The sequence below is a fragment of the Macrobrachium nipponense genome, chromosome 28, assembly GCF_015104395.2.
Source record: "Macrobrachium nipponense isolate FS-2020 chromosome 28, ASM1510439v2, whole genome shotgun sequence".
In the NCBI taxonomy this organism is placed as follows: Eukaryota; Metazoa; Arthropoda; class Malacostraca; order Decapoda; family Palaemonidae; genus Macrobrachium; species Macrobrachium nipponense.
Window position 1 is genome coordinate 11,839,886 of NC_087217.1, and position 13,850 is coordinate 11,853,735.

The 13,850-nt window shown below is 41.1% G+C and overlaps 1 protein-coding gene across 1 annotated transcript in view; it reads left to right on the forward strand.

The window, feature by feature from the left end:
• Positions 1-13,850, forward strand: part of LOC135201419 (ranBP2-like and GRIP domain-containing protein 4) — a 279,898-nt gene that overhangs the window by 183,032 nt on the left and 83,016 nt on the right. The window contains 4 exon segments of the mRNA XM_064230328.1: positions 4,760-5,092; positions 6,674-6,792; positions 7,014-7,155; positions 8,133-8,260. Of these exon segments, the coding sequence (XP_064086398.1) occupies positions 4,760-5,092; positions 6,674-6,792; positions 7,014-7,155; positions 8,133-8,260 (722 nt within the window).

Below are 13,850 nucleotides of genomic sequence, written 5' to 3' on the forward strand. Positions count from 1 at the left end.
CCCTGCAGATATATTGCCAAGGAGAAGACAGCACCAGGCCACAAAGTCAGCAAGGAGAGGCCTGACTGCTTCTTGGGGCATTTGGAAAGGTCAACTACCTGTCATCTGGAAATCCAAGAAAAAGGCATGGGTGACACTTCACATATATGAGGACTGGTTCACCAACTATTATGTGCCAGAGGTGAAGGAGTACTGTGCTAAAAAGGGGTTGCCTTTTAAGGTGTTGCGAGTGCTGGACAATGCCCCTGGTCACTCTGCCCATTTCATCCAAATGTCATGATGGTTTTCCTTCCACTTTATACAACTTCCCTTATATAGCTTGTGTACCAAGGTGTCATTGCAACTTTCAAGGCTTACTACCTCAGAAGGACATTTGTTATGGCTTTCAGGGCAACTGAAAAGGACAAGAACTTTAGTCTAAAGGACTACTGGAAATCTTAAACATTCTTGCGGCTATAAGAGACATTCTGGCTCTTTGGGATGAAGTTAAGCAGATGAACTTGAATGGTGTGTGTAAAAAATTGTCCCCAATATATGTATGTGATGTATGGCTTTGAAGAGTCTGTTGAGGCCGTCACCAAGAATGTTGTTGAACTGAGGAAGCTGCTTGATTTGGAGGTGGAGACTGATGATGTCACAGAGCTGCTGGCATATCATGGAGAAGAATTATATCCTGAGGACCTCATTTGTATCTTTTCCCAGCCTAATCTTTCCTTTGTACCACAAATTTGCAATCTACCCAAATCTACCCACCTGTACATGTCCCTTGGTCCCAGTATACTCCAGCTTAAGACTGAGCAACACTGGAACATGACTTACAACCTGCAAACTCGTATAAGACTGAGAGATCTCTCCTGCCCTACCAAACACTAGTTCCGCGTGTCCTCCTCTGCCCGCTCTGTTATAGTTTACTTTTGCTGCCCATGCTGCTGCCATCTTGGTCTTCTTGATGTCGCATCCTATGATGTCACAACAACTTAAATACATCAGGACATTTTCTGAAATCAGACAGAGGTTTCCCATACATTGAACATTGCCCACATTTCAACAATACAGAAAATAAAAATAACTGACTAAACTGATATATAATCACCACATTCAACTGGAAAAGCAATTGATTGAAGAAGATAAGAGGCACTAACACCAGAGCCCAAGAGATTTACAATGATAGAGGAGTGATTGGCAGTGTTTGGGACTCAGGACCCCAGCACTGTCAGGTAGTACAATAAGGTTGGCAGAGGGGTCATGGATTCCCTTGAGGTGTTACATGAAGATTTGGGAGATCATCCTTCCAGCTTAGCCTTAGCGTGGAACACTTATTTAAGAAGGTAGAGAGGCCTGCAAAAGATATAGTACCCTCTACTTCACATGCCTCTCAAGGCTCAGCTGCCCCAGTGGTATCTCCAGCAGGTTCTGCAGAAGTAGACAGCCTTGCCCCAGTATCTCCAGCCTCTTCTGCAGGTTCTGCCTCTCCAGACTCACCAGTATCCCCCCCCCCTGAAATGCCCGATATGCAAGTCAACCACAGGAGTAAAGATAAGTAATTGTTTCTTTACTGTACAGTAAATGTAAGGATAATATATACCCTTGTACTGTATGTATGTTATCAGGAATTTTCTCTTATTCATTTTATTTTTGTTAATTAGTGTCTACATCTGCCTAAATTTTGACTTACGGGCAAAATTGTGTTACTTCCTTGCCATAGGAGTGCACCTTAGACGTAAATCTAGACTCTACTGTACTGTATTTTAATGTTAAAGTAGACATCGAGGGGATGAGCCTTTTTAACTCCTGAAAGGCCATATTAGAAAAAATCATAATTACAAACTACTACTGGAGACCTGTGTCAGTGGAGGGAAAATGGCAGGGAAATGTCACATCCAAGGGTTCCAGAATCCTCACAGCAAGGCAGATTGCATCACAATGTCAATGTTAAGGCGATAGACACATTGGGAACCGGTAAGCACGATTCTCTTATTATTTCACATCAAGGTCCACTCACAGGAATATAGAATTACTAGGTGCTTGTACAGAAGAGAATATTGTATTTCGTTATTAAGGGGGTTGCTGAGCACGAACAAATGTTACTTCCCAATGTAGCAGACGCTAGTCCAAACGGGATTATCACAATTAGATTTAATATCTTTAGTAACACCACCGGGAGAATTATTTACAGCATTGAAAGTAACAGGGGGTGGGGGGGTGGGGACTGCTGTACAAAAACTAAAATAGTGAATGCAGTTCTGAACCAACAGGGGAAAAGTCTCCTGGGAAAAATGAAAAAGGAATTACAGACAAGAGGAAAATGTTAACTGACTGCACTCAAAATTACTCCATTAGAGTATCTAAGTCAGTGGACCAGTCTTGGCTACTTTGAGTTGCGCAGCTGATGGAGATTGGGTTGCACTATTGAAAAATAGTTGAACAAGTGGTGGCCTCCAGATCTTCAGAGGGGGAGATCAAAGGGGGGAGTTCCCAGAGGGGAGGTGTGAATGCTGGGACAGCGGGAGAAATTCTAAGGCCGCTCATCTGTTGCCTTCTCGTTGTATCACCTCTTTTTCCAGGCCTGTTCCTCAGTCCAGCATGTGCTTCTGCCCAAAGTCCAGCTGGTACCTGTCGAGATAATTTCAAGGGCAGCAGTTAAGTCAGACAAAAGTGTGATTCAAAAGTTATTCAAAGAAAATGGTCGAGGAATGGCAACTTATGTCTGAATTTTCTTCTAAAAGGTTATTTTTGCTTGGTTCTGGCTTAAATCCTGAACAATACATTAAGCACACCCCCAAACTTGGCAAACTAAGGTTGACCAGTTTAAGAAAAAAAAAAATCAGTAAAGGGTAGAGGAAGATATGCAACATGGTGTAAGAAAAAAAAGTTTTAAAAAGTTTTCTGTACCATCCATGGAAGGTTGAAAATTACTATTTACAACCCTGTGAGGGGCCTGTTTTACAAGATTTAAAAATATGCTAATTTTACTAAGTTATAAATACATGTTTTCTCTAATAATTTATTTAATTTTATTTTGCAAAATAATAGTTACAGCTTACACTATCATAACAGATAAGAAATAAATCAGTAACAAATTTTGAGTATATAAGCAGTCCCTGGTTACTTGGAGGGGGGGTTCCATTCCCGAAAGTGTAACAATAACCGAAATTCGGCGATAATAGAGCCAATCCCTGGTTATCGGTGCCGATAAGCGGGGTTTGCCACTGAAAATTTTTGTCGTTGCCAGACAAACCCCATGAAACCTGATTGCCGAAAGGTGGGGACTGCCTATACATTTATTTATTGTAAATCATTTACCAAGATGAGGAGTTTCAGGAACTTTTGTGAGGCTTAAATGATTTTTCTAATATTTCTTTGCAAAATTACAATTATAGCTGACACTATCATAAAAGATAAGAACTAAAACCAACAGCAATCCCTTGGTTTGTTTATCAGCAAATAAATAGAAAGATGCCTTGGTATGTAGAGGGGTAATTCCCCCATCAAGTCCCAAGGCGCACTATCCCCCTCTTGTCTTGTGCTGAGTTACTACAGATCCCATAAGTCATTTATGGACCATTGAAGTGAAATGAACATTTTGACTGCTAAATTCATCCAGATAGTATGGCACATAATTACTCATGCATTGCTCAAAACCTGTTATAGATCATCATAGGAGCATGCCCATCCATTAAGGGTTGAGGGGGGCAAGTTCCAGGGGGCCAAGACGAAGATCAGCAGTTGATTTTGATAATGGAACCTGGGGTGGTTAGCTTCTTGATGAGGGAGGAAGAAAAGCAGTTGTAGGAAGCGTAGCTGGAGGAGGGGGTCTAGGAGAGACTGGAATGGGAGCAGCAGCTATCAAAGAACTCATGGTTGTCTTTACTTATCATATCCCACTGCAACTTCTGCCAGTCAACACTCACTTATATCATGCACATTCTTCTCCCTGAACAAAATACACACACACACACACAATGCAGATTAACCACTAAGGGGGCATAATCTTATTGCATGGTTTGTCTCTCCCTTATCCATATCACACACAAAAGCTCTCACAGTATGCACAACACTACAAGACAGGTCAGCTAAGTGGCTCACACCCCTCATACAAAGGGAAGAATGGTGGAGACCTCTTTCTCTTGCACAAAAAAAAAAAAAAAAAAAAAAAAAAAAAAAAAAAAAAAAAAAAAAAATATCTGGACAGCAAACAATATTTGGCCACTTGGAGGAATTGCAGACAGGAAGCAGGGAAAGTAAGGTACACTACAAAGGAAATCGACTATGAAAAAGGGAGACAGATAGAGACAACAAGATCCTACAACTTGTGAGAATGTAGTGGATGAGCTAGGCTGCTTGAGGTTGTGAGAGGCCACAATCCTAAGCGATAGGATCTCGATTTTGAGTTGGTGACAGCTGAAGGATGCCTTGTGTGAGAAACTCCATATATGAAAGTGTACTAGGTTTGTATCTTGAGAGAAATATGTTACTTTTAAAAATTGTAATTTTTTTATATTTCCATCCGATGAGTCTCCCTACAACTTCACATGTGTATCCTAAAAAAAAAAAAAAAAAAAAAAAAAAAAAAAAAAAAAAAAAAAAGTTCTATTAATTAATATTGTCACCAAATATGCAAATTTTAAACCTGTGATTTTCAAGAGACCTGTATATATGTACCCATGTATTCAGTTATATAGCTAATATCTACTGATTATTGATGGTATTTGGCATATGAAAAGTCATGCATTTTACTGTGAAAATGTTGATTTAACAGGCACGTCTGGCTTCAGTCTGAATGCCTTTGGTTCAAGCACTACATCAACCCCTACCACTTCATCAGCAGCAACATCAGGTTTGGCGTCATCCACCACAACGTCTTTCACTGAGCCAAGCAAAGATAAGTTTACGTTAAGTGGATTTTCTTTCTTCACACCACCAACAGTCATACAGGAGAAGGCTGATGAAACACAACAAAAATCACAAGGTGATGAAAAGAAGAGGGAATCTGTGTTTGCCAATTTCACCTTTGGGAGTATGGAGAATAAGACAACTAGTGCTTCCTTCAGTTTCACAGCTGTATCTGATGAAAAGGCTGGTTCTGTTACATGTAAGTCATTATTTTGTAGTATATGTTTTTAAATGCAACCAAACTATTTTCTTTTTCAAGATGGACTTCCTGCAGTTTGACTTTGTGCCAAGGGTATAATTGTAAGCCCAACACCAAACCATGAAAAAAAAATTTGTAAAATAAAAACTGTTAGTACCAGAAAATGAAATTTTACGAATGCACTAATATTGGTGTGCCCACCATAGCATGTTTTGTTGCCGATTCTGTCAGTTTTACAAATCAACATTACATCAAAGGGATTGGAATTTTTCCTTCATCACACTTTAGAAAGGTTGCTAGCGAACAACGCATGTTTTCCACTTGAAACTCTGTACTTTATGATCAATGTAAGAAAGCTTTTTCTTTTTCTGGCTTTCAATTATACCAAGCTTCTTTTTTGCAGCCACTCTTAAATCCAGGCTGTTTTGTAAAAAAAAAAACTGAATGGTACAAAATAATGGTCTTGAAAAGTAGATGAGGAATTGCCTCCTTAAACTGCTTGGCAGTCATGATAACCTCCACTGTGCGCATCAGTACCTGTCTCCACCCTCCCAATATTTCCTAAGGAGACTATTGTCTGAGGCCTCACACCCTTTTGTTGTCTAATCCCACTGGTTTTAAATGTAATTTGTTGCTCTCGGTAACACACACGCATCTTGTGATATATAAGGCTATAAAGTGTATCATCGATTTATAGGAAATATATACAATGATGGCTTTCAGGTAGATAAAGGCGAAATTTAAGAATCAAGGTTACCCCATCTTGTCACTCCACCCCACCCCATCCTTACATTTCTTCTATTGCATGGGTGGATAGTGGCTTAGCTACCAATTAATCAGTTTGTCAGTTTTTTCTCCCAATGGATTTTTTATAAGTATTCCAGTACATGAATATAGTTGTAGGTTCAAATAGGCAAAACCTGCTAGGGTAGTGATAATTATCCTCACTTGATTCCCCCTTTGTCCTTACATCTACCATTTTGTGTGGGAGGATAAGGTCCAGTTGTTATTTAGGCAATTTATTCATAGCAAATTTTTTTCCAATGGGTTTTCAAAGTGTTCCAGTGAATGAATATAGATGTGATATAGCCCATATTGATCCCCAGGATTCTGGTGGAAATTGACAGATTTGGTCCCAAAGCATGTGCTATTGGGCAAGAAGGGCCATGGAGGGCATACCAAGTATGATCTGCATTAATTGGCGAGTTCCATAGTACTTTTTCCCCTTCAGAGTTTTGTTTTGGGCTCACAGTTGCATCCGTAGTGCTGAGTCAAATTGCAAGAAATGTTGAGTGTTATTTTTTTAAATGTTTATTTTTTATTCAAGAGGCTTAGCTGCTGCATTTCATTCAAAGGCAAAGGACAAAGGTTAAGGGGAATAGTTGATAGTTTTGCAGGTTTCTCATATGAAGGTAAGAAGGGTACACCAGATTGCTTTGATTTTACCTAGTTGGAAATTGTTGTAACTTGTTCATGTAGATTAGATGGTAATGATTCATTTTTTAAGTTTCTTATAGATTATAGTCATCTTTTAAATGCTGTACTATATGAAAGGTAACAAGAACTTTTATTCTCTTGCAGCAAGTCCAGGATTGTTTTCTGGGGCCAACAGTGCAGGAAATATGGCATCCTTTGCTAGTTTGGCATCAAACACCCCGGAACAAGGAGCTAATGTTTTTAAAATATCAGATTCTAAAGCTGTAAGTGCAAAGGTTGTGGTTCAATAGTATTGGGAATCATAATGGAAGTCTTGTATTATTAGACGTTGAACAGGCCATCAGTGTTGACCCGCAACTAGTGTTTCGCTTAATTTATATTGCAAGATACTTTTGATTTTAGTCTATGCGCACATTGCCTGGTTTTGATAACTACATACACTATCTGTGTTATTTCTAATTTTATTGATTTTCCACTCTTGCAGTTTGAACAGAAACCGCTGTTTGGAGATTCATCAGCAAAATCTCCAAGTAAGGATGATGGTGATGACAAAGATGATGAATATGAACCTCAAGCTGACTTTGCTCCTGTGGTACCATTGCCTGATTTAGTAGAGGTCAAGACAGGTAAATGATTTAGATAACTCAATGTTGTTAATCATTCGTCTTTATCTTCAGCTTTTCCTGTCTTTATAAGGGGTCACTGTTTGTTATTAGTCTTCTCCATCTTCTGTGATCATGCACCATTACCTCACTCGTGTTACTCTCTCGCATGTCCCTGTTAGCTGTCTCTCAATCTCACTTTTGGTCTACCTCTCCTTGTTCTGGGTAGTACCATGTTCATGGGACTACTTTTACACACTGAACCTTCCTCTTCTCTCATAACATGCCCAAACCATTGCAATCATCTCTGTTGCAGCTTCTTTGATACTTCTGTAACTTTCATCGTCCCTCTTAAGAAGTCATTCCTTATCCTGTCTCCTTGTTACAATGTTGTTAATCATTATTGTCAACTTAATGAAGGTTTAGAAACCTTTGCTTAAACCCTTTGGGTCCATGCATTGATAGTTAAGAATTTCAACTCGAAGAAGAATTGGATAATTTTTGTGGAACAGGCAGATGATGTGCTGCCTAATTGGGTTTTTGAGGTTTGTAGCTGTAAGACCTCAGACCAGAATGGTAAGCCTCAGATACCAAACTTAAAAGTAATGGATCCAGGTTAATGATTGCTAGATTAGTGATGTCTATCTGTATTAGGTCTTTTGGCTTTTAAGATATAATAACTGTAATCTCTCAGTTGGGATGTTGTTTGTTGTTTAGCCCTCACATAACAAATACCCAATAGTATTGCTTCCATCTTAACATTCAAGATGTCCTACAGGTAACAGTAGTAATTCTGTATCATTTTTAGCTTTAACTAAACTGCATTTTGAATTTATTCAGTACAAGAGATTGTGAAAGTGCATTTTCTAGAAGGGAGTTTAACTTAAACCATAATTACAAAAGTTACAAAGAAGTTAAATAAGTTATGTTAAGCAGGTTTGCTATATGAAACTGTCGTGAATCATTATGATGTTGAGATTTTTTATATTTTTAATTCACAGGTGAAGAGGAGGAAGTAGCTCTCTTCTGTGAACGGTGTAAATTGTTCCGATATGATACTTCAAACAAAGAATGGAAGGAACGTGGTGTTGGGTCATTGAAGATTTTGAAGAATAACACCTCTGGGAAGGTATTCCATTTTGCTTATCTTTTATTAAAAAAAGTGCAGTTGAAATGAGGCATGCCCTGCCAGAAGGGCATAACCCAGAAATATGAGTTATGAATAATTGTGGTTTAAAGTTATGTAATGATAATTTGGATGTAATTGTACAAAAATGCATCCCCTGCCAGAAAGGCATAACCCAGAAATAAGAGTTTTGAGTAAATATGCACGGATTGGCTGCTGTGTCGGTATGTACTGAGCCGGCTCTCCCGTTGTCGCAATCATACTCCCTTGTGGGTCCCCATGCAAGATCTAGCTTCATACTTTGAAAGAGGTTGGAGTATTTGATTTCAAGCCTTCGTAGCACTGACACAGCCACTTTCTTCCTGAAAACTTCTACCACGTGGCAGGGAAAACCTCAAATCTTTCCATGGCTTGTCTTTTCCCCGTAGGGGCATTGTGCTGGACAGTGCACCTCATGCTGTGCAATGTAGGCATTAATTAAGATTCTTTGCAGCGTCCCTTCAGCCCTAGCTGCAACAACTTTCATTCCTGTTACTGTACCTCTGTTCATATTCTCTTTCTTCCATCTTACTGTTCACCCTCTCCTAACAATTGATTCATAGTGTAGCTGCGAGGTTTTCCTCCTGTTACACATCTCACACCTTTTATTGTCAATTTCCGTATCGGCGCTAAATGGCCTTAGTTGGCCAAGTGCTTGGCATCCTGTGACTCTGTCACAATCTATTTTTTGTCTCGCCTGTTTTCTTGGAGTCAGACACTCGTGCAAGATCAGGCGACATTTAGTAGCCCTAAGTTTCTGGTTGACGAAGTCGGTTGGGTTGATACACCCTCTAATGATCGTTTAACATAAGACCAGGTTGGACTGTCAGGCGTTCGTCCTTTGGGACTGAGTCGCCTTTATGCTCCGCTTTCCTTTCTCTTGGCACCAGAAAGCTCGAGTCAGGAGTTACTCATGAGCTGATGTCGCTACTGGCGACGTTGGGTTGCGTTGATACACCCCCAATGTTTGCTTAGCTTTGAATCGCCCAGGATGTCCAGGCACTCATCCTTCAGGGAAAGAGTTGTTAATACCTGCTCCTCTCTCTTGGCGCCAGACATTCATGAGAGAGCAGGTGTCGTAGTGCTTGATAAAGTCATCAGGGTGCAGCCTTGCTGTCCTCGATTCGTCTGACTGGTCACCTGGTCGGTCACCTTACTGTAGTACAGACGGACTGACTATGCACTTACTTTTAGTCCTTTACTACCGCAGTTCGGCGGCATTATGGTAGGAGACTTTGAGTTCTTAGTGTCTTAGACTTTGGGTTGAGTTTTTAACTGCCTATGATATATATTTCTTTGATTGTTTTATGTCCTATTCTGCCCAAAAGGGAGTTCTGCCCAAAAGGGAAATTGTACTCCGATTCCCTCCTCCTTTTCAATGTGGTTAATTATTATTATTAATAGGGGTTAGTTTTTCCAGACCTCTGAGTCTCAAGTAGACTCTTCTCGGGCTGGTTAAATGTGGTTAATCAGGCTAGATAAATTATATTAAGGTAATGTTTATTAATATGGAATTTGTTCATGTACGGAACAAACCTTCGGTCTTAACATTAGGATTTACTAGCGCCAAGCTGGAAACCGATAGAATTAAAATTACACTTGTGAGATCCAGGGACTACTGGGATTTATACCAGGTCACGGGGCATGTATACCCAGAATGCCCTGTGACCCACCTGTTATATTCCTACTGCCTTTAAGATAAGATGTGTTTACTGTCTATCTCATTTAAAGCCGGTTTTCAGTTTGCCTGTTTTTTATCCATTTCATTTTTCTTATTACTTTTTCTTTCTCTGAGTGTGATCGGTAAGAGCGTATAAGTGGTATGATGGAAATTTTCGCTTCACCATCGGGATCTTCTGCCGTTTCGAAGAGGAGACAAAGGAAATGCCCGGAGTCAGTGGCTTTCCATGTTCTAGATTCCTAACTTCGGTGTCGACGGATCCTCATCCAACCTGTAGTAGGTGCAGGGAAAACGTATGTATGATTACTAATCCATGTTCTGTTTGTCGCGGTTGGTTGGTGGAACAGTGGAAAAAGTTTTATGAGAAAGGCCAGTACAAAAGGAAGGAGGTGACGCCATCTTTGGATGACCAAACCTTACCGGCTTCTTTTGTATCGGCAATAAACCAGACTGCTCCATATGTTTTGCCACCTGCTTTTGATTTGTCCCATACCCCTTCGGTTTCTCCTAGCGATTCGTTATCGGAGCTTTGAACAGTCATGTCCACCAAAGGAACTAAAAGCCCCGGATTGGGATCTGACTATGGTACTGAGTAGTCTGACAAAACCCCCCTACGAACCACTAAGGTAGTCCACAGATAGGAGCCTGACCCTGAAGACAGTCTTCTTATTGGCCCTAGCTTCAACCAAAAGGGTGGGGGAGCTGCATGGCCTGTCATATCTCAAAAAGCACTTGAGAGGTTGGAAGTCAATGGCATTCAAATTTGTGCCAGAATTCGTGGCCAAGACTCAAAACCCAGCAATAATGGACGGCAGATTCGATTCCTTTTCCATACCTTCCTTGGTAGACTTTGTAGACAATGACAAAGATGAGATGCTTCTGTGCCCCATCAGGGTACTAAGAGAGTACTTACGAAGGACAAGGCACCTCAGGCCGGGGTGCTGGAGGTTGTTCGTAAGTACAGGACGGAACAAGAAGGAAGTGTCCAGGAATACAATATCGTTTTGGCTAAGGGAGATGATCAGGAATGCCTACATGACAGAAGACAAGGGGTCAAATAGCCAGGGGAGAGCTAGAGCTCATGACATCAGGGGCTTGAGTGCTTCTTTGGCATTTAAGAAGAACATGTCTGTGGAGAGAATTCTGAAAGCTGGTGTTTGGAAACGCCAAACAACTTTCACCTCATTTTATTTGAAAGATGTTGCCCATAGATCCTTGGACACCTTTTCCTTGGGTCCAGTGGTGGCGGCCCAACAATTGATATAGCTCATCCAGTGCCCCTGGCGGGTCAGTTTGTGTCTAGTCTAAGATGAAGGTATGAAAGTAGAATGAATGGGATGACTGGTACTTTTTCTTTACTACTTTCTTTCTACTCCTTTAACTACGGGCAGTATGAAGGAGAGTACCATCATATGCTGGAATGGACTAGATGCAGGTGAGGTGGCCAGCCATACTGTGAAGTTATCTTAGGTTATGGTATACTTTTCAGTAGCAACACATCCCTCTAGATAATATGGAAGAGGTGGGTGAGGGTCTCCCATAATGTGTAAACCATAGAGTGGTATCAGCACCCAGTGAGGGAAACCAATAGATTCGCTTATATCTTTGATTCTAGGTTCATTGTCCATTCTCTTGGAATTCCCCTAATGTATTCGGAAATGGATAAGGTGGCAAACTCCTAGTCAGTTATAGAGACTTACCTCCCTCCAATAAGTAAGTCTATCCTAATGTTAAGACCGAAGGTTTGTTCCGTATATGAACAAACATACCCAAATTTGTAATAATTATTTTTCATAACTAACAAACCTGAGGTCTTAACAGGTAAAGGCCCACCTCGAATCACCCCTCTAGCAGTCTAAACTGGGTTAGAAATATAACTGGTGGGTCACAGGACGCCGAGGGCATTCTGGGTATGTATGCCCTGTGACCTGGTATAGATGCCAATAGTCCCTGGATCTCACAAGTGTAATTTTAATTCTACCGGTTTCCAGCTTGGCGCTAGTAAATCCTAATGTTAAGACCTCTGGTTTGTTAGTTATGAAATATACAAATTAGTTACAAATTTGGTATTTTTATTACAAAATTAATATTAAAAATACTAACCTGTATAATTTTTCTAGTCCCACCCATTCTACCGAGCTGTCCATCATAACTGATTTTCAAGGGAAGCTTTTGTAACTGTTAACTGGCAGACAGAATAGGAGGTAACAGGTTGCCATTTAGGTAAATTTTGGTGTAGTTTTTGGGGATTTAGGGCTAGATAAATTATACAGTTGAATATTATTAATATTAATTTTATAATAAAAATTCCATTTGTTCATACACGAAACAAACCTTCGGTCTTAACATTAGGATTTACTAGCGCCAAGCTGGAAACCGGTAGAATTAAAATTACACTTGTGAGATCCAGGGACTAATGGCATCTATACCAGGTCATGGGGCATGTATACCCAGAATGCCCACGGCTACCTGTGACCCATCAGTTATTTTCCTACCGCCTTTAAGATAAGACGTGTTACTGTCTATCTCATTTAAAGCCGGTTTTTCAGTATTCCCGTTCTTTATCCATTTCATTTTTTATTTTTCATTCCTTTTCTTTCTCCAAGTGTGATCAGTGTGTGGTAAGAGGGTATACGTGGTATGATGGAGAATTTTGCCTCAACATCGGGATCGTCTACCGTTTCGAAGAGGAGACAAAGGAAATGCCCAGGAGTCAGTGGCTTTCCATGTTCTAGGTTCCTAACTTCGGTGTCGACGGATCCTCATCCAACGTGTAGTAGGTGCAGGGAAAACGTATGTACGGTTACTAATCCGTGTTCTGTTTGTCGCGGTTGGTCGGTGGAACAGTGGAAGAAGTTCTATGGGAAAAGCCAATACAAAAGGAAGGGGGTGACGCCATCTTTGGATGACCAAACCTTACCGGCTTCTTTTGTATAGGTAATAAACCAGGCTGCTCCATATGTTTCTCCACCTGCTTTTGAATTGTCTCATACCCCTTCGGTTTCTCCTAGTGGTTCTGTATCGGAAACGTCAGGGGGGGCCTTGGGTAATTTTATGAATAATTTGCACTCTCCTTTGTTCCCAGCAAGTAGAGGGGGAGATCCGCCATCTTTGTTCCAGGCTCCTGCTACTCAAGCGCATAGGTTAGATGGTACGTGGTCAGCGCTAGGCCTACCAGGCGTACCAACCTTGGATGGTCTGCTTGCGCATTATATGACGTCACGGTTCCAGCAGGGTCCGGCAGCGCTGAATGTTCCTCATCCCCCGGGCTTGCAATTTATGGGAATTAATGCCGCGGCTTCACCATCCCACTCAGTATTTACAGCGATGCAGAACGTGGGAGGTAGTTAGGCAGCAAACGTGCGGTTGCCAGCAGAAACCTCTGTCTCTCCCTACGAGAGGGATGACGTCACAACATACGTCACACTCTGATATGGCAGGCGTGATGACGTCACAGACCGATTCTCGGCCTTTTTCGCTGCACCCAGACGCTAATACGCCTTCTGACCCGTCAATGTAAACTGTAATGCAGAAATTACAGGATATAGAGGAGAGAATGAATAAGAGAGACAAAAAGAAAAAGTGTGATTCGCCTTCTTCGTCTTCTTCCTCTAGTTTGGCGTCATCGCTAAGTCCGATAACGTCACGGCGAGCGCCAGTCAAGCGTTGGAGGAGGATTCGGGAGTTCCTGGCGGATCCTCGGGCTAAGAGGAGAAGAATCAATTCTTCCTCTTCTTCGGACCAAGACTGTCATTTCCAAGTCAGCAAGAAGGTCGGAAAATCAGTGGCTATTAAGCACAAGGTTGGCAGACGAAGCCGTTCGCAAGAATCCGAACAAGCGAGAGAGGTGACGGCCGGCGAGCTAGCGTCCGA